General features: G+C 30.1%; 8 protein-coding genes across 8 annotated transcripts; 3 read left to right on the plus strand and 5 right to left on the minus strand.

Moving 5' to 3' along the window:
* Window positions 1–167: 167 nt before the first annotated feature.
* NAEGRDRAFT_65002 (uncharacterized protein) lies at window positions 168–2082 on the minus strand (the record flags this gene model as incomplete). Its single annotated transcript, XM_002679800.1, has 3 exons — window positions 168–1008; window positions 1104–1408; window positions 1516–2082. The coding sequence occupies 3 exons, from the start codon at window positions 2080–2082 to the stop codon at window positions 168–170; spliced, it is 1713 nt and encodes a 570-aa protein (XP_002679846.1).
* A 201-nt stretch (window positions 2083–2283) lies between these two features.
* NAEGRDRAFT_65003 (uncharacterized protein) lies at window positions 2284–2733 on the plus strand (the record flags this gene model as incomplete). Its single annotated transcript, XM_002679668.1, has 1 exon — window positions 2284–2733. One exon carries the CDS (start codon window positions 2284–2286, stop codon window positions 2731–2733), a length of 450 nt encoding a protein of 149 aa, XP_002679714.1.
* A 55-nt stretch (window positions 2734–2788) lies between these two features.
* NAEGRDRAFT_78956 (nucleoporin 98-96) lies at window positions 2789–8344 on the minus strand. The gene is made up of 2 exons (XM_002679801.1): window positions 5282–8344; window positions 2789–5202 (listed from the first exon to the last, which is right to left on the minus strand). Exons 1-2 carry the CDS (start codon window positions 8193–8195, stop codon window positions 2801–2803), a joined length of 5316 nt encoding a protein of 1771 aa, XP_002679847.1. The 5' UTR covers window positions 8196–8344; the 3' UTR covers window positions 2789–2800.
* A 2096-nt stretch (window positions 8345–10440) lies between these two features.
* On the minus strand, window positions 10441–12609 carry NAEGRDRAFT_65005 (uncharacterized protein; the record flags this gene model as incomplete). The annotated part of the gene is made up of 1 exon (XM_002679802.1): window positions 10441–12609. One exon carries the CDS (start codon window positions 12607–12609, stop codon window positions 10441–10443), a length of 2169 nt encoding a protein of 722 aa, XP_002679848.1.
* A 319-nt stretch (window positions 12610–12928) lies between these two features.
* Window positions 12929–13484, minus strand: NAEGRDRAFT_78957 (uncharacterized protein). Its single transcript, XM_002679803.1, has one exon. The coding sequence runs from the start codon at window positions 13359–13361 to the stop codon at window positions 12987–12989; it is 375 nt and encodes a 124-aa protein (XP_002679849.1). The 5' UTR covers window positions 13362–13484; the 3' UTR covers window positions 12929–12986.
* A 308-nt stretch (window positions 13485–13792) lies between these two features.
* On the minus strand, window positions 13793–17904 carry NAEGRDRAFT_65007 (uncharacterized protein; the record flags this gene model as incomplete). Its single annotated transcript, XM_002679804.1, has 4 exons — window positions 13793–13998; window positions 14043–15256; window positions 15528–17016; window positions 17064–17904. 4 exons carry the CDS (start codon window positions 17902–17904, stop codon window positions 13793–13795), a joined length of 3750 nt encoding a protein of 1249 aa, XP_002679850.1.
* A 1064-nt stretch (window positions 17905–18968) lies between these two features.
* On the plus strand, window positions 18969–19526 carry NAEGRDRAFT_65008 (uncharacterized protein; the record flags this gene model as incomplete). The annotated part of the gene is made up of 1 exon (XM_002679669.1): window positions 18969–19526. One exon carries the CDS (start codon window positions 18969–18971, stop codon window positions 19524–19526), a length of 558 nt encoding a protein of 185 aa, XP_002679715.1.
* An 849-nt stretch (window positions 19527–20375) lies between these two features.
* Window positions 20376–23932, plus strand: FM179 (uncharacterized protein; the record flags this gene model as incomplete). The annotated part of the gene is made up of 1 exon (XM_002679670.1): window positions 20376–23932. The coding sequence occupies one exon, from the start codon at window positions 20376–20378 to the stop codon at window positions 23913–23915; it is 3540 nt and encodes a 1179-aa protein (XP_002679716.1). The 3' UTR covers window positions 23916–23932.
* Between the last annotated feature and the right edge of the window lie 388 nt (window positions 23933–24320).

The raw sequence follows: 24320 nt of genomic DNA on the forward strand, positions 1-24320 counted from the left end.
GATGTATTTATGATACGAGTGGAACTATTGATTCGAACTAGTTTTTATATTATTGTTCTAACACCATAACATCTCAATTACTATAAATGTCAATTAATGGACTAGTAGGACGGAGTTATCATTTCCAATTCCAATTCAAAGTAATTATAGCAAGTATTAAAATAAATTTATTGACCTAATAAATTACCAAGTAAACCCTTCTCTGCCAAATAACCCAAAGTATTTCCAGGACCACATATTTGACTAAATACATTAACATCTTCAATACATAACTTGAATAAGAATTGACAAATCATTGTTTTGAAATTATAATTATAATCTGACATTCTTCCAACAAATAAACATTTCACTGGTTTAAATGATAAATCAATTGCATCTAATGCATCAATTTTAGTTTGATTATTTGCTTGTTCATTATCTTCATTATCTTCTATATCTTCTTCATCATGTTCTTGTTCTTCTTCATGTTCATGTTGTTGATTTCTACTTGTTCTTTGTTCAATATATTCTTGTACATAATCAGGTATATGAGGAGGTGTATTTAATATCCAATTTGTATTTTCAAATATCCAATCACAAAATATTATTCTAAATTCACTTCCCAATGTAGGTGTTTCTTCATCTGAGAAATTAATACAATTTATAAATATTCCAACAAGTGGTGTTAAATAATCTGTATATAAATCTGAATCTACATTATAATTAATATATTCACCTAATAAAGCATATAATATTGCCTTATTTGGTATTAAATTAGAATTAGAATCTACAAGACATAAAATTTCCTTCTTTTGTAAAGTAGTAAATTCTGTCAAATTCTGAATAGTATGTTTCATTAGAGTTTTTAATTGAGATTTGAAATTTATCATGTGATAGAGTAAATCTTCATCATCTTCTTTATCATCATCACTAGTTGTTGATTTTTTATAAATTTCACTTGATCTAATATTTATATGAACAGAGAGTGATGTAAAGAGATGAATTGTTTTTTGAACAAGTGGTTTAAAACTAAATTAATAATTTAAGTATATAATTAAATAGTTAAATACATTTAAATAGTTAGTTAAATATATTTAAATAATAAAAATAATTAAAAAACATACCAATTTAAAATTTCTTGTAATTCTTCCTTTTCTAAATGAACAGATAAACAATAACTAGTTTTAAATAAATCTTCAATAAAACTTAAAAAGAATGGTTTAAATGTAAATGATGAAATTGACATGTTCAAATTCTTTTCAACTTGTATAAAATTATCTTGATTTAGAAATTCACGTTGATCCTCATTATAGATATTACCATATTTGTTTAAATGATTTTCAATCCAATTTGAAAAATAATGAAAAGCCTTTTCAATAACCAATAATAATATTGTAATATTTTCCTTGATAAATAATTTAGCATTTTCCTTTTCAAATGTCATGTAAAATAATAATCTTGTAAATAAAAAGTGTTCTTCAAAGTTTTCCTTTTTTAAATTTCTAATCAAATTATTCTTTTAAATAAGAAACTTACATTTTCAAATATCTTTTCAATTAGTAAAGTTAATTGTGATTTAAATTCCTCACTATTACATAACCATATTCTCAACTCTGATGAATGATGAATTAAATTTAATAAACATTTAAAAGTACAATTCATAGTTTCGAATAGTTTGGTTGTTCTTGTTGTTGATGTACTTTCCAAAGTGTATTTGATCAATAATTTACTAATAAATTCAATGACTTGAATATTTAATATTGAATCTAATCCATCATATTCTCTCAATAATAAACGAAGTACATTTAAACCTGATTCTATATTATTATTGTTATTATTAGTATTATTAGTATTCATACTATTCGATTCTGTTTGTTGTAAATATTTAAATAATAAATTTAAAAATTGTGATTTGATGCTTGATGAAGGGAATGGATGTGGAATGAATCTTGTTTGAATATTAAAATCATCATTAAATTGATCAATCACATCAATATTTAATGTTATTTCGGATAATGAAGATGATGATGATTCTAATTGTTTGATCAAATCAAATAATGGACCATCATTATTAATAGGTCCTCTTTCACTCATAAAAAACATCCTTTTTTCAATATTATTATTATTATTGCTGTTCAAACTTTTTAGCCTTTGACAGGAGGAAATACAAAATTACAGAGAGTAATGTGAGAGAGTTCAAAGGCTTTTTTTTGTATTGTACTTTTTCAAAGCCTTATTGAACGTTGATGGCTAGATGATTAAAGAACACAAATGAAAGGCTTGAAAGGTGGAAAATCAAAAAAAATGTCATCACCAAACAGCAGTCAACCATCAATAACAAATAACACTTCTCAATCATCGGCATCCTCGGAGCAAACAAGCCTTTCTTCAATGTTCATATTTGATAGTATTAGGAGGAATGATTTTGAACAAGTAAAACTCTTCATTCAACAAAATCCATCACTACTACTTGTTTGTGATGAGAATAATAATCTACCTGTTCATATTGCTTGTAAATGTAGTCATGAGAAGATAGCCTTGTTTCTTCTAGATAGAATATCAACACAATCTTCAACACAACAATTAATTGAAATTATACAGAAGGAGAATAATGAGAAACAATCACCAATTACATTGGCCAATCCAAAATTAAGAGGAATGATCAAGGCTTCAATTGAAATTTCCAAAATGAAGAAATTACTGATGGAAAAGTATGAAAACAAAAAGCAACTTGTACCAACAACAATAAACTGATAATAATGCTGAGTAATGTAAAGATATAATATATCACTATAATGAATCTAATATAAATTGATTGAATTTATTGTAAATTAAATGTAGTTGAAAGAGCTAATGTTTGTAAAAGATCAATTTGATTGGTAAGGTAAATATTTTGTGTAACACTTGCAATGTTAAATAAACATTGTTCCTTTTGATTGGATCTATCTTCTTGTATCATACCAATATAATCTGTATCAGCTTCATAAACCGTCAATAAGGATTTAACCTTAACCATCATGTTAGTAATCTTTACAGTTGTATCTGAAACAGCTACACGATGTTCAAGTGTGTAAAGAGTTAAATGTTTAACTAGATCTAATAATTCTGTAATTTGAATATCCAATCTACATAATGCATCATAGGTTGATTTAATATTGGATGACTCGGTGAAAATTGTTGAATTTCCTTCAACATGTGCTTCAAGATCTTCAAATTGTTTTCTCACACAAATATATCTATATAAAATATCACCTCCCTTACTCCAATTTGGAATCAAATCTTGATGATTATAAAGCTTTTGAACATATTTAGAAAGTTCTTCATACTTGTTACAAAGTAAAAGATCAGATAGAATATATTCTAGGAAAACATTGTGAGCTTCAATATAATTATGATAAAGACACAAATTTTCAAATAATAAATGATAGGAACATGTATATCTAGCATAAAGAGCTGCAGCTTCATATATCCAATTAGGAGAAATTTGTAATTGAGAGATGAATTTCATTCCTGATTCATTAGACATGAGAATAGGATAATTTCTAAAGAGAATTTCTCTGAGTGCTCTATTTCTAACATCAATGAGTCTTTCTCTCTTGAATTTAGAAACAAGACTATTTGATTTGTCTTGGTAATTCAATTCTCTATTAATATCATCTGAAATATTTGGCATTAAATCACAATGACACAATATAAACAAGGCATATTGTGGATACCCAGATTGTTCTAATTGAAGAGCATAATTACAAGTGATAATATGTGACATTGATCCAGTAGTATCACAACTTGTAACACGTCTCAATACATTATACAAATGCCATGTAAGTTGACAATCTAAAATATCATCAATATAAGTGGATGGTTCTAAAGATGAACTTATTGGTATTTCTTTTTTACAATACATTCCTAAAATATGATACCTCAAATCATAATGTGTCTCTGATGAATGTCTAGATGATGATAAAAATGGTTTAGTGGCTCTAAAAGTTTCAAAATAATTTGTATAACTAGAGAAAACTTCACTAATTGTTGTATCTGGAGAACTCTTATACCACAAATGCAAACCCAAACATTGAAGCCATGTTAGAGAAGTATCACAAACATTACCTGCTAAGAGTTCATAAATTTTGATCAAATCCTTTTCAATATTAGCTTTTGCTTGTTTCCATAAATTAATTTGTTTTTGAATATCCTTTTGCATGAAAGGATTTGAGAAGGATTGAGAAATGATTGAAGAAAGTCTCACATCCTTATTATCGAGAGCAACTCTAGCAGCTTCTGCAATTCTTCCAGAAGATAACAACAAGTAAATTTTTTCCAATGGTTTTGGATTAGCTCTATTGATAATTTCATCAATTGGAATTTGTTCACGAATCCAAGCACTCAAATTTCTCTTTCTAGCAATATCAGTTGCATAATTATTACCATCAAGCATATCAACATCACCAAAAAGTAAATTAGCAAGCTTCCATACACTCAACTCAAACTTTTCACGATTAACAATCAATTGTTTAGTAGCATCAGAGAAGTGATAATGATCAACTGAATTAATTATCTTTTCACATTTTTGAACGTGACCTTCCATTAATGCTGTATATGAATTATTCTTGAGAGAAATATGAACATCAGTAGGATCTCTTTCAACGTGTTCAATTTCCAAGTGAACCTTAGATTCATATTTGAGTTTAAGATATTCTTCATCTTGATTTTGTGGTACTTGCTTATCTTCTTTTACAAAGAACTCTGACACTGAAATATTGGAAACTTTTGATTTTGGATTAAATACAATAGTAGGTACAATAAATTGGCCATTAGGTAAAAATCCCACTCTAAATGATCGACTCAATGAAAACAATGAATCTCTCTTGTCAGACTCTGCCTCTGCATCTCCAACAATATTTGATGGAGTACTGTCGATATACTTTCTTGGTTTGATTGTTGGTTGTTGGATTGGAGCATCCTTTTTAATAAATGCTAAAGTTGGTTCTGATTCAGAAATTTCCTTAAATCTTGGTTTCTTAGTTTGTCTAATAGCTTCAAAATCGATATTATTATCATCAGCAGCTTCATCATCAGTCATTAAATTTGCTTGCATAATGTACATTCTTCTTGGATCTAAATTAAGTTGTCTTGGAAGAAATGTTCTGTGACTTTCAATTTGCATAACATCTTCTCCTTCTTCCTCATCATTATCCATAACTTCTTCCTCATCAACAATTTCATCTGAATTGGTGCAGAATAGAGTTAATTATGTTAAAAAAGAAAGTTTAATTTGTTTCATTATTACAAATTAATATCTTACCTTCTGAAGTATCCGAAATTTCATCAAGATTGATTTTTTTCACAACTTGAAATGGTTCTTGTTTTTCCTCCTCATCTTCAATAATTTCTTCCTCTTCCTCGTCGTCAAAAATACCATACTTGGTAAAGTGTTCAACTTTGAATGTCCATTGTCCGGTTTCATAGTCAATAAATCTACTACCAGACTTTTCATTGGCTTTTCTCAACTTTCTTTCAAATTGCTTGTAATCATTGTTCTTTGGATGGACATTGAACAATTTAATGATGGTTGGCTTATTGAGTTCAGTTCCAACTGGAGGTTTGGTCCTTTCTGTGTATACATTGCTACTATATACCTCCACATGATGAGTTTCAATCTCGTAAATAATTTTATCCAAATCCAAATTCTTAGTCAAGTCAGTAACTCCAAGGAACTCAACTTCACCATATCCTTTTCTTCCTACAGTGAATCCATTACAATTTTGCAAGTCGTGTTGAGACATTTGCTTCATTTGTTCAAAGGATGGCTTGGTGTAATATCCTTCCTTTGTTAACTTTGGTAAATAGCTTGGTTTAACAGTTGTTTCCTTTGGTGCTTGTTCAATATCAAGAGAAATACCTTTACCCTTTTGAGGTTTTGGTCTAATAGCATTACTACTAATTGTTTTTTGAGAATCATCTCTTTCTATAGTTGTACCAGTAGATCTTGGTTGATTCAATTGTTGACTTGATCTCTTATCAAAAACAGCAGAAGAAATTGTCAATTCCTTAACATTTTCCTTAGAAGTAAATGAATTACTATCAAGCAAGTCCAATGTTACAGGTTCTGTATCAGAAGCAATTAAAGACATTCTGTCAACCAATGTACTATTAGAGCTCTTTTTGAAAGTTCTTGGTCTAACTTGAGTTGATGTCTTTTGAATAGACTTTGAAATAACACTAGATTCTTCTTCTTGGGCATAGCTTTGCTCGAGTGCTTCCTTTTGAAGTTGGAAAAGAGGATTAGTACCAAATGGATCTGCCAAGAGATTATTAAGATCTTGGAGAGCCATTGGAGCAACACCATATCCGGTATTGGTTGGTTGAGCACCAAAACCTGTTGTCATGCCAAGTCCAACACCAGTAGGTCCACCAAAATTGAAACCACTTGTTCCTCCAAGAGGTTGAGTAGTAGTGCCACCAAAATTGAAACCAGATGAACCAGTTGTGTTACCTCCAGTTGTACCAAAATTAAATCCACTACCAGTTGTAGTACCAGGTCCAGTTGCGCCCAATCCACCACCACCAAAGTTAAAACCAGTAGATGGTGCTGTAGTTGTTGTACCAGTTGTTGCACCAAATCCACTTGTACCAGTACCAAAATTAAATCCACTTGATGTTTGAGCTGGTTGTGTTGAGCCACCAAAATTGAAACCAGAACCAGTATTAGTTGCACCAGTTGTTGGTTGTGTTGAACCACCAAAATTGAAGCCAGAGCCTGTGGTTCCTGTATTAGTTGTTCCTCCTATAGGTGCAAGAGTTGTAGAACCACCTCCAAAGTTGAATCCTGAAGAAGGTTGAGAAGCACCAAATCCAGTGGTAGTGTTAGCTGTTCCTGTATTACTAGATCCAAATGCAAAACCAGTGTTTGCAGTTCCTGTTGTTGGTTGTGATCCAAAGCCTAATCCTCCAGTGGTTCCTGTTGTTGGTTGTGATCCAAAACTAAAGCCAGTACTAGTTGTGGCAGGCTTATTACCGAATGCAGATGTTGTAGAACCGAATCCACCTGTAGTTGTATTACCAAATCCAGTGTTAGTAGTAGTACCAAATCCTGTTTGTGTGGTAGGTTGAGTTCCAAAACCAAAGCCAGTATTAGAAGCACCTCCCATAGTTCCTGTCGTTCCAAAACCAGTATTTGTTGTTGTTGTTGTTGTTCCAGTATTTCCAAAAGAGAAACCTGTAGATGGTTGAGTTGTTTGTCCAAATCCTCCAGTTGTGGTACCAGTTGTTGGAGTAGAAAATGGATTTTGAGTTAATTTTCCTTGAGATGCAAGTGTGAAATACCATCTCCATTCTTCAAATGATTTATCCTTGTAAGGATCCATTTTAGTAATCGAATAGTATATCATCTTTGAATTTGTAGTAGTATTGTTTTCTTCAGTTGGCTTAAATGATGGGAAAGATTGTGGAGTAATTGGTCCACCAGTATTTCCCATACCCATACCTGTGGTGTTAGTTGCTCCGAATCCCATTCCAGTATTTTGTGTTGGTTGAGCTCCAAATAAACCTCCACCAGTAGTGTTTTGTGTTGGTTGAGATCCAAATGAAAAGCCTGTACCTGTTGTTGGTTGAGTAGAACCAAATGTACCTGTTGTTGTTCCAGTAGTCCCACCAAATGGATTGGATGCACCAAATGCACCTGTTGTTCCTGTACTTGGTTGAGAACCAAAACTAAATCCTGTGCCACCTGTTGTTGTGGTTGTTCCTGTTGATCCAAATGTATTTGTGGATGGTGCTCCAAATCCAGTGTTAGTTGCAGTGGTTCCACCAAAAGGATTACCAGATGCACCAAATGTATTACCTTGTTGTTGTGGTTGTTGTGGTTGTGTTTGTGTATTACCAAAGCCAAAACCTGTATTTGTAGCTCCAGTTGTACCAAAAGGCTTATTTTGACCAAAAGCACCAGTTGTATTATTATTCATTCCACCAAAGCCACCAGTATTTGTCGATGGTTGAGAACCAAAGCTAAATCCTGTATTTTGGGTTGTTCCTGTTGATCCAAAACCTCCACCACCAGTGTTTGGTTGTGCTCCAAATCCACCACCTGTATTTCCACCAGTACCAAAAGAAAAACCAGTACCTCCTGTTGTTCCTGTTGATCCGAATCCACCACCACCAGTGTTTGGTTGTGCTCCAAATCCACCACCAGTATTAGTACCTCCACCAAAATTAAACATTTTTAATCGACGTTTCTGTTATTATATAATGATATTATTATTTGTATATATATTCAATAAAGTATTGTTTGCGTTATTCCGTTTTACCTTGCCGTGTTGATGACAAATCTACAATGATGACAATCTTACGCGAAAAAGCACAACTTTTTACTTTGAATATTTTTTTAGAAGGCAATTTAAAACAAATAAAATTTATCAAAGGCTTTGTTGATGATTGTTATTTTCTTCTTATTCTTCTAACAATTGTAGTTTAGTACGAGAATGATGTAAACTCTTAGTAATAATATAAAAGAGAGTTTTTGTTTGGAATTGAATGTTTGGAATGTAGTTATTTTGAGAAACTTGCCAAAACATGTTGTAGAGATATTCTTGTGGTAGGAAATACTTGAGCAAGGAATTCCAAAAAATGGAATTTATCAGCATCAAGATGAAAATACTAATAATATGAATAGAATCGGATCACTATTATCATTAATATTTTAATATTAATATTAATCTAATTTAATTATTCCAATTATTTAATAATATATAATATATAATATAATAATAATATATTTAAAAAAAAATGAAAAGATGGTGTTGTGTAATGGATTGTAATTGTACAGAATTATTAAAAAGAGGAATGGCTGATCATGATATAATGAATCATCAAAATATATCATTTTCATCATCACTTCCAACTTTTTCATCATTCTTTTCTGAATTTCAAAGTAACATGTCTAAATTATCGGGTGATACACATTCAATGCAATCATTACTTCCAGATACATCACATACTAGTTTATTATATACAACATTTATTAGATCATTTTCATCATGTACTCATCAAGTAATGGTAATGGAAAGTGAAAATACTTGTATTACTTTTTTACCAATTCTTGATCCTGAAGATGTTATTACATCTTCTACTTCTTCTACTGTTAATCATCATCATCATGGAACTACAAATAGTTTAAAATTTCCAATGTATCATAATCCTCCTTCCATGTCAATGTTATTAATTGTTGCTGATGTTTTAAATAGTGAAGAAAAAAGTGAAGAACAAACAGTTAAAAAGTCAAATGTCATATTTCAACATTTTTGTAATGAAACATTTTTAAAAATATTAGAATCAATAATTTATTTATTTATTAGTAAGAGTACATTATCATCAATTACAACAAAACAATCATCAGATAAAGTTGCAAAGAAAATACCTCAAGTTAAAATAACTTTAAATTCAATGACTGATATAATTACTTATTTATTACAATCATCTACACCTTATTCTATTAAAAAATCATTTGATTTTGAAAATGATTTAAAAGAAACACCATCTCTAAATTCATATTTACATCAACCATTTGAACAGTTATGTTTAAGACCTGGTAGAAAAATATTTAAATTTCCAGAAGTTAAGGATAATGAAATTAGTTTTCAAAAATTAATGAGCTCTCTTCATTCCACTTTTAAAAATGGAATATTTTGTTCAGCTATTTATGTTAATTCTGGATATTATTATACAGGTTTGGAATGGCATAAGATTCTCAATCAACAACAAATGACTGCAATATCTGTTTATATGAATGCACTTGCTCATTCACAAAATGATTTTACCACTAGAGATATACCAATCATTGTACGTGAAAATATTGCAACTAGGTTTATCTCAATCAAATTGATTGATAATATTCAATATTGTGCAATTGTTTATGGTGATACCAAGGCATCTGATATTTCAAATGTAATTCAATTTAAGGGAGATGAATGGGCAAAAGCTGTTATACGATTGAGTAATATAATGACAAAATCTATATTATCTTTAATTTATGATATTTCTGAAAAGAATGAGGTTTTGAGTGAAGTTACTCATTTAACAAAGGTGAAGGCAATGTTACTTCTCAATAATTCTGGATCCTTCCCATATTATCTCTATGAAAACTTTGTAAATAGTGATACTGATATGGTTCTATATGAAAAAATTGAACATTCCCTAAGAGAATTTTACATCAACTCAATGATGACAGTGTTTGACATCTTTCAACCACAAGGAGATGAATTCAATGTAGATATTAATGAAACCTATGTAATAACGAAAGAACTTGCCATCAGTGCATTCAAAAAGAATCAAAGTGTTCTATTCTGTGTATTTGATAGTACTTGCCCAAGATATGAATTTTCAATCATTACACAAGAAATACTCAATATGTTAACAAGAAAGAATCTTCTTTAAAAACCAAATAGTTATTTATTATTTTTAATACATTTACTTTCTATTTTTCTTTCCCTTAATTGGTTCTTCAATTTCAGGTTCTTCCTCTTCTTCCATTAAATTTTCTTCAAAATCAATGTCCTTCAAATCGTCAGCACTATATGATGTATAACCGTAATCTTCCACAATTTCTTCTTCTTCTTGGACTTCTTCCTTGACACCTTCACCCCAAGTTAAATCAGCACCGACTGTAATCTTACCAGCCTTCTTGTGTCGTACCCAAGCTTCAAGAGCAACTTCAGCCTTAGCATCTTCATCCTTGAATCTCAATTCAGCTTGTTCCTTAGATTCAACTGGTTCAATAGTTGGTACATCAGTAATGAGAGTATCAAAGCTTTCAGCAGCTCTCACCATTTCAACCAACAAGTTTTGTAAATAGTTAATATTTTCCTTTCTTGTATCATAAATACCACTGATCAATGTCACTGATTGTTTGTTATCACTGAATCTCTTCTTGTATTTAGCCTTCATGTCTCCCTTAACAATCTTGATAAAGTTTTGTCTAGCAATTTCAGAAGTGAAATCAATATCAGAAAGTCTAACTGTCAGTTTAACAATCTTATCTCTTGGATATTTAATACCATCATGACCGAAACCATATGAGAATTTAGTAGAAATATGGTGAATTGGAAGTCTTGTTTCAGCAACATATTTAGATTGATAGAATGGCAACAATTCTCTGAGTTCTGGTCCTGATCGGGAAGCTCTAGCATGACTAACAATTGAAGTAAGGTTTTCAAGGTTAAAGATAGCTTTGAATGGTGATTTACCATCTCTCAATTGCTCCTTAATCTTTTGTTGGAGATAATTAGAGAAGAGTGAATCCTCACTTTCAGCTTCTTCGAATACTCTAATATCAAAGTTAGCATCAGTACTGAATGCTTCCAATTGTGTTTGTAAAAATCCATAAGTATCATTATCCAACTTTTCAATATTATCCAAAATGTTAGTCTTGAACTTATTGTATTCTTCAACGCTAAAGATTGGAGTAATTTGACTCTTATATTGTTTAAATGCAGAACCAACCATTTCCATAAAGTCTGGAGTTCCTTGTTCTTGTTGATAACGAGTTTGAATATCACTAACAATATTACTTTGGAGACTGAAGAGATGAGCTTGTGGATTAGCAGTCAAAAATTCACTACGAATCTTCAAGAAGGCAGAAAGCTTTTCAACCAAAGGAGAAAGTTGTGGATATTTAGTCTTGGTCTTATTCAACATTGTTGTTTGAACTTCAGTAGAAAGAGCAACAATCTTTTGTAAAGTTTGTTCAACTTGGCTCAATCTAGTAGTAAAACATTGTTCGGCAGTGTAATGCAAAGACATTCTCAAAACTTTAACTTCTTCTAATTTGTTAAAAGTTTCAGAGAGAAGTTTAGCTTCATCCTTTGATGAAGTTGTTTGTGTGAAATGTCCATTAACATATTCGTTATGGAAGGATTGTAATTGTTGTTTAAAGTTAACAATAACATTCCATTGTTCGTTGAGCCAGTTAAGGAGAGGAGTATGATTTTGGTGGATAGAGCTTTGGAGTTCTAATTCAATAGGAATATTATGGAGGAAATCATATGAAGGTCTAACAATATTGTTTTGAGTGATAAATTGGTCTAATTTTTCCTTATAAACACGGAATTCCTCACTATCAAAAATTCTTTCAACCAATTCATCAGCAGTTAATGTAGCTGTAGGAGACTTTTTGTGAGATTTAAACATACTAATAAGTGTTTCTGATGGAATTGTTGATTGAATGAGTTGATAATTTTCCATATTAAAGCCAGTGAATGGTGCAGCCTTGTTAATGTTGAAGAAGTTTTCAAGGTCGGCAACTTCATGTTCAATTGTTTTTGTGAGTTTTGTTCCGGTGTGTTTACCTGTTGTGTATGTTGTTTCTGTGGATGAGGTAATTGGCAAGTCTACTTTGATATTAAAATCTGGTTTTAATAAAACACGTTCGCTTGTACTTTTTCTAGAAGCAACATTTGGATTAGATTCTTGAGTTTCCTCTACATGAGAAGCATTGTCGAGCTTCTTTTGAAGAATTTCTTGGAATTTTGGATGAGTATTGATTGGATAAGTAATTGAAGGAGGTAAATCACTCAAGTATCTATACTTGGCTGTAGTTTTCAAGGAATTAAAAACTTTCAGGGCAAATCTGGTAGACATCTTCGCGCACGGGTTTTCAAAATATTTTTTTTTGTACAATTAAAAATTTATTTATTTTTTAAAAAGTAATATTGAAAGTTTTCAGAGTAGCCTATTCTGAATGATGGCCTTGAAGGAAGAAGGTTTGTTGTTATCAATTATCATCATTACTTTAAAAACTGCTCAAAATCATTTAATTTCAAGAGTATTTGCAATGTATTATTATCGATAATCAAATAGAGAGTGATGATAAAATTGAAATTCATTTGATGATGATTTAAAACTATTAAAAGAATTCATTTTGATCATCAAAATAATTCTAAAATTTGTTCATGATTTTAAACGTACGATCTTCTTTATTGACAATACGTTAACGTGTCAAATAGACAACAACGGATTTACTTTTGCTCCTTTTGTTTCTTTCTCTCTTCTTGTTCCTCTTCTTGTTTTTGAATAATAGCATCAAAACCAGCAGTCTTCTTCAAATAAATTTGGATCTTAGCCTTTTGGAAGGATTGTTCGTTTTTACTAGACACTGGAACAGTAGAAGTTTGGATCTTTGAGATAGTAGCGAGCTTTTGGTTCTTCAAGATTTCAGCACATGAAACAACAGTATTGATGGCACTACCTAAACCACTAAGTTCAATCTCTTCGTTATTCTTCAAGAATTTCTTGGACAAATAAACGTAGAAGGAGAGAGATTGTTTGGTAGCAGAAACTTGAATCTTGTTGTCATCTTGCTTGCCTTGTGGTACGTTGCTAGAAGTGCTCATTTCCTTTAATTATGATATGCTCGGTACTAGAAATAATGATGATGATGTTGATAGAGTATTATCAGACGTTGTTGATTGCCTGCACTGTTAATGTCTACTTAGATGAACGATCGTTTTTTTTTGTGTGTAAAGACAGCAAGCCTAGCTTCTTGTTAGCAGCTTACAAAATCAATCTCGTTAGAAGGAAGCCTCATTTTTGCCCAAGCTGAGTCTCAGGTGTATTATGAAGAGGTTGTTTTTAGACTTACTTTAGCACACGTCTCGCTTGCAATTCCGAAGTTGTCAAATCTAAAAAAAGACTTGAAGTAATGAGAAGATTAATGTGAATTCCCAATATTTGTGTTAATATTCTGGTTAAATATATTAATTTTCTGTCAAGTTAATAAGTTAATGGTTCATCCATTATGATAGTGAATGAAAATTAAAGAAAATCATGGTTTACTAATGAAAGGAATATTTGCAAATCCTAATTGAGTACTCATTCTTTCAATAACTTTACAAATATGTTCATAATCTTCTTCATTGGATTCTATAGTATTTGAAATTTTATATTCCACAAGTTCAGTAATATACGGTATCAATAATAATCCAATTCCAAAATAAATAATATCACACGATCTATTTTCCACTTTTTCAACTATTATAAATGATTGAATTGATAAATATATCGAGTATACTTACTTGAAATTCTTGTTTCGGTAAAGAATATATAACTTGGTTGAGATAGAATGAATAGATTAATATATCTTCTGAAACATTTATCAATAGCTCTGATAAATAGTTTCTCCTTATGAAATTTCACACTTTTATATCTATTCCACATCTTTTTCATCAAGTTAAAGTACATTTCAGAATATTGTATGTATGGATCTTCCAATAGAGTAGCTGTTTTTGTTACATTCTCATTGAAGAGATGTTCCATTTCTTCTCTTGTTGGATAGATTGATAAATCTACATGACATGAAGTATGCTTGTTTTTCAATTTCTTGTAAATGAAATCGATTGATTTTTGAACTCGTTTTTGAAAATATAATCTTATGGAATATGGTGTATTGAGAATGTTTCTTCCTTGATACCATGGATTATTTTCTTGATTATATAAATAGAATACTCTTGTGAGGAATGGACGAACAATACTTGTTCTAAATAAATGACTCACAAACAGTTTTTCAAATTCATTCAATAATTTAGGGTAATCTTTTGGAAGATACAGATCAGTTCCATAATTGGTGGTCAAATAAGGATATGCAGCATTATAATTATAAACATAACATCCTACTTGTTTAGTATTTTCATTAATTTTCACAAATGGATCAAAATTGATTTGTTCAGTTCTATATCGTTCATTGACCAATTCTACATTATAGGAATAAGAGGAAAATTTGTAATTTTCATCTTCCGTTGGTTTTTTACAAGTATCGAATCCAATATCCAAAAAGGAAGTAAGAGGATTATTACTATTAAACAATATCGAATAAATATACGAGTTTCTAATATTAGTAGTATCTACATCTTCTGGTTTGTCTTTAATATATCTCAATAGACGATGTACATGTGTAGATTTAATCAATCTATAAAAGAATTGAAAGAAAATATAAAAATCCGAAACATTTTTCACTCCAAAACACTTTCCATAATTAATATCATAAAAAGCATGATTAAAATAGACACTAATCATCAATGCACAAATATCATTTCTTGATGTTAAAAGTGCTCTTCTCACACATTTATCAACCTCCTCAAATTGATCATCAACTTGATTTAATTTCTCTCTCATTAATTTCTCTGTTGTTTGTTGAAATAATTCTTCATTTTCCCTACTCCAATATTCACCTCTTCTCCAATTTTCAATCTTTTCCAAGGCTCCGAATGGTAATTCTTGTTGAATCTTTCTCCTCCAAAAGTGATCGGATTGAAATATTAATTTTCTTATTTTTCTATTTAATTTGGACCAACAATTGATCACCTCCCGAAGAGTACAATATTCAGCAATGAAGAAACAAAAAAAATTATCATCCTGCAGACATAAATTAATAAATGGTTGCATTTTTTTTGTAAAGAATTCAAATTATTATTTATTATTGTTGAATACTTGTTCTATAATGATTAGTATTAATACTTGTTCTATATAATGATATAATATGAGTTTTTTATTCTTTCAATAACTTTTTAATCTTTTTGTAAAGATATTTAGCAGGTAAATCATTTGGATTATGTTCCATAAAATCTTTCATAATATTCTTGGCAACTTCTAATTGAGTTTCTTGTAAATAATATGAAAATGCCTTATTGTAATCAACCCATCGATTCTTTCTTTCCTTATCTTTCAATTCATACATCCATTCATCTGTTAAAGTATCTTGTAATTCACCAATTTCGAATAGATTAATTTTCTGACCTTTTTGCTTTGAAATGAGTGAACAACTAGTTTCTAATAAAAATTGTTTTCTTCCAACAAATCGAGAGGAGAATTGTTCAGATTGTGAATGAATAATTTCTGAAATTATGAATGAAATGTTAAATTTCATTGCATGTTTCATCATTCGTTGTAAATTTTGTGATAAACTTGACATGATTGTGAAAACTTTTGATTCTCTAGTTCCGTAATTACCACATTTGGAAGTTTGGCTATGAACTGCAATTCTAAATGAGAAATTTTGAATTAAATCTGAATTTTGTTCAAATATTCTATCATTCTTCCATTTCTTTGATAATTGTTGTAATCTATCATATAATTTAAAAGAGAATAATAATGATTTCTGACAATGTTGTTTGACTTCTGACACACTATTCAATGATATTACAATGGATTGATTTTCAAAACTACCCAAATATGCTCCAGACTTTGAACTTGTTTGTTGTAAAATTTCAAATAATTCACTCATCAATCTAATAACTTCATTGTTATCTAAAATTGAAAACCAATCTTCAATTCCATCCAAATAAATTAAACAAGCACTAATATCCTTACTTTCCATTCCAATTTTAAACATTGATGATTTGGAATCTGAGACTGATTTTCTTAATGAGTTTTTCAAATCAACACTTGAAAACATTCCATATTTGGATTTGGCTGCAGAATTTGTTGATTTTCTATAAGTGGATTCTGAAACAGCTTCTTGTTCTACTGCTGTATTATCACCTGTGTGTTCTAGTTGACTCAATAAATGGGATGGAATAAAAGCTCTATATTGTCTAATTTTGGTAACCATTTGTGAAAAACCTTGTTGTAATTGAGAAATTTCTGTAAATCTACTTGGAACAATTACCAAATCCAATTCCATTCTTGAAAGACTATCAAATAATTCAATTAAATTCCAAAATGGTTTTGAAATTCTATAAGAGGAATAAATTCCCAAAAATGTTCCACCCAAAATTATCATTATACCACAAACAATGCCAACAATGATGGCAATGACCATATTTCCTATAAATGTCCATCTTGGAATGGTTACTGCAAATATCCAATCCAGCCCTGTTTGTGTGCAATATCTGTAAACACTAATTTTGTAGAACGTATTCGAAACATCACCGAATGAATTGCAAGGTAACTGAAAATTTGGATAACTTTGATTAACCCAATGATATAAATTTCTACTGTTATCATCCATTTGATCAACTGTAGTACTAATATTGAATGAATCAGGATAGCTCGCTAAATTATTGTAAAAACTTTACAAAAACAAATTACAATCAACTTACTTGCAACTACAATTTGTGAACTAGTTTCAATAATCAATCCAAATGAACCACTATTCTCTCCCTGAGTAACATTCTTCAAGAAGAAAGTCAAATCAGAAACTGAAATTGCCATTTTCAAATACCAATCATAACCTTTAGCTCTTTGTGAATTTTCCTTCGAGTTGACTAAACCAACAAATCTCATTGGTAAACCATTTAATTCATATAAATGAGTAAAGAATGGTTGACCAGGTTTCTTATAAATCATATTAGCAATAGCTGAATCAGAAGTTGGTGGTAAAGTTGCTAAATAAATTGGACATGCTGGGAATATGACACATAATTTAACTGTAATTCCACTAATTGGTGAGATGAAAACTTTGATGAGTGGTTCATTAATGACATATCCAATGGCATTGCTTTCATAATTGTAAACTGTCAATTCTTTCATTATGGATTTGTGAAAAGTAGTTTCGGATAAAGTAAACGAAGCTATTGAGGAATCTGCAGTGTTGATATCTGAAACATTGGTGAATGAATTCATGATTTGATATTTGGCAGTTTGAGAGGCAATCACGAATTGATTAAAAGTTTGATCAACGTATGAAATTAATTTATCCTGTTTTAAGGAAACTATTGAATCTGACATTTCTTGTAATGAAATACTAAACGAAAGTATCCAAATAATACTTTGAATAAATACACTGCATGTTACTGCTATTATAATAATGGAGAGAATGCAAAATTTAATGGACACTAATTTTCTATTCGAATCTAATTCATTCATTGAACTTTCAGACGAATCTTCATCTATTGTTTTATCTCCTTTTGATAGAGTGGTAATGGGTTGAATTCTTGCCATTTTTCTTTATGATTTTCTCTGAAATCTGTTTCAAATTCAATAAGAAGTAGTTCAACTATTATTGTAGTTTTATGTAATGTTGACTGATTGAAGTGTAGTTTATGTGTGTAGTACAAACTAAATATATATGTTTGTGCTTGGATTTCCTTTCTCTCTCTCTAGGGTTGAGAATATAATTTACGTTTTGGATGTTCCTGAAACATCAATAGACATCATCAACATTAATATTTTTGTCAATAGAATTAAAAAGCACTGTACTGAGTAGTAAACACGAATGAGGCACATAAAATTGAATATAAAACTTGAAGCCCCACAAGTGTGTTAACCTCTGATGAACTTGCATGGTTGGGTATATTTTATTTTCCGATCAAAACTGTTTGCAAACAATGAAAAACAATAAATTTTGTCGTCATGCACTAAATTAAAAAAATATTTATTTTCCAACCTAATGATGAATTGATTCTTCATCTTGATAGAGAGAAGATTGTGTCAACCTCTCACAATGATCCTTAATTTATATTTGTATTCTTTAATTTCAAATTACTTGATCAAATTTGACTTGGCCGATATTAAACTCACCCCGAATGTGCAACTTCATTTCTCAACTTCATTCTACAAGAGATTGTTTTGATTCAAAATTTGTGCATTTTCAAAGATTTAGACTTCTTAATCAATTATTTAATTTTGGAACGATTCAAAGTTGTATGAATCGAATAGTATCTTCTCAAATTATCCATCAATTTTCAAAGATAGTGTTCATGGCTCAGAATATATTGGAGGTCTGAATCTCTATGAACCCATCAGTGTTTGTAGATAAATCACTACCTATCAAAACTTTCCAATTGAGGTATAAATAATCACAATAGGACAACTCTATAGATTGCAAAATTTAATATTTGTGTTTTAAAAAGCTCGATTAGCACAGAATTAAACAATATCTCTTGAAATCAATCCAAAAATGTACAAAAAATTAGTTCACCGAATAATAAAAACACAAATTTTCATACACCTTTACCTTCTTTCGAATAATAATTTGTAGTTGAAAACTAGTTTCTTTCAAAAAAATGTATAAAGTTAAAACCACCACTGATCCAATAACCATTACAAATAATAGTTTGATAATAGCAGAGTCAACTGAAATAAAAGAGGGAAGTGTAACAGGTGTTGATAATTCATCTCAAATACTTTCGTCTGCTTCAAGTTCTTCATTATCAGCTCTGACTGGAAAGAGTTTAGTTTCGTCTTTACTTTCTAATATTTATTCTATCATTATTACATTTCGTCCAAAAGAAAGTTTGAATAATTCAACTTCTAAAATTGTTTGGGCGATAATTTTTCATATTTATTTAATTTATAATTCAATTGTTGTTTCGTCATTTCCAATACCTTATTCGAGACAAGACGAATCTAAATTATGGGGTTATATTCCAGCATGGATTTGGAGAGTTTTATTCTTTCCAATGAATTTTGGATGTGAATTTTATCCATATGAAGCAATTGTAACATTATCAATACTATTTCTAGTTTTGGAAATTGCAACTATTTTTGGATTTTATTGGTGTAGATGGGCTTCTAAAAAAGGAGGTAAATTATATGAAAAAGGTTTGTTTAATGGGTATTAAAATTTAAATAATTTTTAAAATAATTTTTCAATAGTTAAACAAATCATTCAAGCAATTGTTATCTTTTATAGAATTTTTACCATTTTTATAATTTACATTCATAGTTTATTACTTTCTCCTAATATTTCAGATATGACTTCCTATTTTTATCCATCTGTTTCATTTACTAATACTCCACATATTGTATTTGCTTGTGTTGGTGTGATTGGTATTATACTAACTTTAGTAATTACCATTTTTGGAATTTATTTAACAATTGAAACAATTCCACCAACTTCATACAAAACATTCTTTTCACTTGCTTTAATTTATCCATTCTGTTCATTAATTGTCACTAATCAAATAAGTGTCATTGCAAATATTATTTGTAGTGAAAAATTCTCCTTCATTTCCTCAATTATTAAGATTATTCTAAATATGGTAGTATTCTGTTTAATGTTTAGAACATTTCCATTTTTTAGAAAATGGGAAAATTGTTTCTTCTTGGGAATTGTTGGTTCTAAAATTTTGGCGCCAATTGTTCCCTTAGTTTTACATTTTGTTAAGGGAAATGACATTATTGGCGGATCATTGACAGGTGTCACATTTATTGCAGCCTTAATTGGTTTCGTATTAGCAAGTCTATTTTCCTATATTTATTCCAGTTTACATTTGAGACATGTTAGAAAATTATTGGATTACAAATCAGAAACAAGTAATACTTTACAATATTTGGAACATTCAAAAGATGTACAAAATTCAATTTCACTCTTTCTTCGATTTTCATTAACTCAAACAAGAAATTTGACAAATTTAGAAGGAAGTGATTTTGATTTTGCAAAATATTTTGTTTTACAAAATGGAAAAAACATGTCATCTGCTGAAATGTTAATTACCTGTTCAATGTTTATTGCATTTGGTCAATTGGAGGGATATGATAAAAGTCAAGCATGTGCACTTGGTTTAGCATGTTTACAAAAAGCAGCAAAGAATTCACCCAATCAAATTCAAATATTTCACATCATGCTAAGAATGGAAGAATTGGAACATTTAGCCTTTCATGGAAATAATTTGGAAGTTTTAAGAAGATTGGAAACTTTAGAAAAAAAGGTAAAAATTTTAGGAAGAGCTCACAAAACATTTTTTAAAGAATTATTGAATGAAAAGCCAAAAATTACAAAATTGGAAAATATCAATCGTACATGTTGTGTACTTTACAATGAATGTGATAAGATTTATGAGAATTTATTGAATATGAGTAGAAATAATAAGGCACTTTTGAAATCTTATGCTTCCTATTTGGAAAAATATAAATGGGAATTCCAATTAGCTCAGGAATTTTATGAGGAAGCTCAAGAGGCTGAAGAAGATAAGAAAACTGCACAAATTATATTGAAATCTAGACGAAAGTCAATGAAAGGTGAAATTCCACAACCAATTCCAGAATCAGCAAGTAGAAGATTCAGTATCACCAATACTTCATATATGAATGATGAAAATTGGGATTCGGTTAGTTGTGCAGCAGCTGAAGAGAATGAAGATAGAAAGGATAATATCATTAGAAGTGCTATTAATACTCCTATGAATACTTTGATTTATTCATTATCTTTCTTATTGATTAGTTTAGTTTCAATTATTGCTTTGGCTATCATTGCACCAATGGCATTGAGTTATTCTGCAACCATTGATATTAGAATGTCAATGCAAGAGAAAGTATGCTTAATGTCAGGTGTTCCTTACAAGATGCTTTCACAAATCAAAGCCCTCCAATCAGAACATGCCTTGAGAGGTTTCATTTCTCCTCAAATGAAAAATTCAACCTATACTCAAACTAATCTCATGTTAGATTTAACAGAAGAAGTAATAAGTGCAGGAAGTAATGGTAAACTAATTCCAGAAGTAGTCCAAGCCTATTTAAATAGTGAATATATTGTAAGCATTCCAATTAAGAATTATTCACTTGAAAATACTTCAATTATTCCTGAATATTCACAAACTAATACTTCACTATCTTTCTATATGGGTACTATTCTAGCTCAGGGTAGAAATGTTCTGTTACAATTTTCAGATTTGGAAACTTTGACAACTCATTTGGATAACAATTATCCATTTTTATTTTTCTATTACAATAGAATGGTCATGACAAATGCATTTAACAAATTTTGTACAACATTTGTGAATGCTAGTGTTGATTCATTGGATCAGAATTTCAATTCTTTATTAATTGCTTCTTGTTCAGTTATGGTAGTTTATCTATTTTTGGCAATTTCTTACTTGTTAGTAATGCGTATGCATACTAAGAGAATTACTATGGAAATTAAGGGCGTATTCAAAAAGATTCCAAAAGATGAAATTGGAAAAATTTATCATAATTTTGATAAGAAATTGGACGATACCATGAATTCATTGAATTCATCCATATTGAAACCTAATCGTTTAATTATTTTATCAGGTTGTGTTACCATTCTAATAGTTTGTATGGGTATTATTTTGATTCTCATTGAGTATAAACTAAATTCAGATAGAGCTTCACTTTCAATGAATAATCTCAGTATAATTAATAGTGTATTATATAGAGTTTCAAGTGTTAATTTCAGAGTTAATGAAATGATTCAAAGATCAAAATATAGTCAATTGACTACTTTTAATCAATTGAGAGATTCAAGTGTAACGGATATTCAAGCTATTCAAAAATATTGGTATTCCATAATTTTGGGAAATGATAAATCTGGTTATCAATCAGCAGTGGTTGGAAAATATTCAGATATTGATGCTCAATTGAGTAATACATGTAATGATACTATTGAAATGAATTTTGCAAACACTACTAATGATAACTTATGTTTTGGATTGAATGATTTCATTACTGAATTCATTTCTAGAGCTACTGAATTGAATGAAGAAGCTTTTAAACTATCTGATTCGACAAGTGACTTGACAAGAAGATATATTGATAGACTTTTCTATCTTTCTCAAGTATTGACTCAACAATTATTAGGATTTGTATCTAAATTTGTTGCTCATGAAAAAACTGCTCAAACTTACATTACAGCAACTTCAATTTCTGTTACAATTATTGTAATCATTGTAATGGGAGTATTGTGTTTCAATTCTTTACTTAGTTTTTGGAAGGAACGATTCTGCTTGAGAATGCTATTGAATTATCTTAATATGGAAGTGATTGAAAACACTTTCCTATTGAAGGAATATGTCATGTCCAATTCTGTTTCATTTTCAAATACTACAACAAAAATTATGGGAAAGCTCAATAAGATTCATTCAGAGGATAGCTCAACATGTGGTGATGAATCCATTCTAATGGTCAAAACAGTACTCAATGGAGGTGTCGATGCAAGTATTCTTTGTAATAGAGAAGGAAGTATTACAATATTTAATAATGCCGCTGAGGAAATGTTTGGTTATGCAAGAGCTGATGTTTTAGGTGATGCAATTCAAACTCTATTCACAGAAGAATATTCATCTCGATTGACCAAATTAATGAGTTCAGAATCAACATGTAAAGGTGATACCTTCGAAGCTATTGGATTACGCAAGAACAAGTCAACCTTCAACTCAAAAGTCAGTGTTTCAGTCACAACCTACGATAAGAAACCCATGTTAATTGCCTTTATTAGAGATGTAACTCCTGAAAAGAAACTAAATTTGTTAATTTGTGAAGAAAAAAAGAAGAGTGAAGATTTATTATTGAACATTCTGCCACAAGCAATGGCTTCACGATTGAAGAATGGTGAGACGAATCTGTACGAAAAATTCAATGATATTAGTGTATTTTTTAGTGATATGGTTGGTTTTACATCGATGAGTTCTGGAATGCAACCAAGTGAGCTAGTTCAAATGCTCAACTCAATTGTGCAGGGTTATGACAAGTTGACAGAAGTTCATGGAATTGACAAGATTAAAACCATTGGTGATGCTTATTTTTGTGTTGGTGGACTTCAGGCAAGCAAAACTTCTGATCATCCAGAAAAGATGTTGGCATTTTCAATTGACATTATGTCATTTTTAAGAAGAACTAATGCTTCCACTAACAAACCAGTTAATATTAGAGCAGGAATTCACACAGGTGAAGCAGTAGCTGGCGTAATTGGATTTAAAAAGTTTGCCTATGATTTGTGGGGAGATACTATTAACACAGCTTCAAGAATGGAGTCAACCGGAGTTCCAGGAAGAATTCAAATTTCCAGAACAACCTATGAAAGAGTTTACGATTTGGGTTTTGAATTTGAAGAGAGAGAACAGGAAGTGAAAGGAAAAGGAAAAATGAAATGTTACTTGTTATCGAGTAAACATCATGAAAATCCAATGAATTTTCAAGATGATGATGTGAATATTAGAACATTTCAGAGTACAGAGTTTTTGAGTTTGAAAGAACATCACGATTGTAAATAAACAAGTATCTTGTTGGTATTCGAAAGTTTTATTAGAAACATTCAAAATTTAAAGAATACAAATTCCAAGCAGATCTAGCACCATTGACAATAACATAAATTTGATCTTTCATTTGGTCTAATCCATTGTAAACATAAGTAATTCCATTTTCAACACTTGTAGCTCTGTAATCAAATTCGGAAAAACTTGGAATTGAATTCTTTTTCACAGCGACATTGACAGCACTTCCAGAACTAACATTCAAAATGAATTTAACTTGAGAACATTTCAAATCAGAGATGGAAGCTTGATAATATTTTGGATTATTTTGAACATAATCTGAAATCCAATTTCCTTTCCAGTGGTTGACTTGTTGAGAGTTGACCATGAGAGTAAAGCTCATTAGAATAAAAAGGAGCAATAATA

This window comes from Naegleria gruberi (assembly GCF_000004985.1).
Source record: "Naegleria gruberi genomic scaffold NAEGRscaffold_12, whole genome shotgun sequence".
NCBI classification, from domain to species: Eukaryota; Heterolobosea; class Eutetramitea; order Acrasida; family Naegleriidae; genus Naegleria; species Naegleria gruberi.

Bases quoted from the DNA above. Each gene is read 5' to 3' on its own strand.
- NAEGRDRAFT_78956 (XM_002679801.1), bottom strand. From the start codon at position 8,195: ATGTTTAATTTTGGTGGAGGTACTAATACTGGTGGTGGATTTGGAGCA. The intron at 5,203-5,281 runs GTAAGATATTAA...GCACCAATTCAG, and splicing joins AATTTCGGATACTTCAGAAG to ATGAAATTGTTGATGAGGAA.
- NAEGRDRAFT_78957 (XM_002679803.1), bottom strand. From the start codon at position 13,361: ATGAGCACTTCTAGCAACGTACCACAAGGCAAGCAAGATGACAACAAG.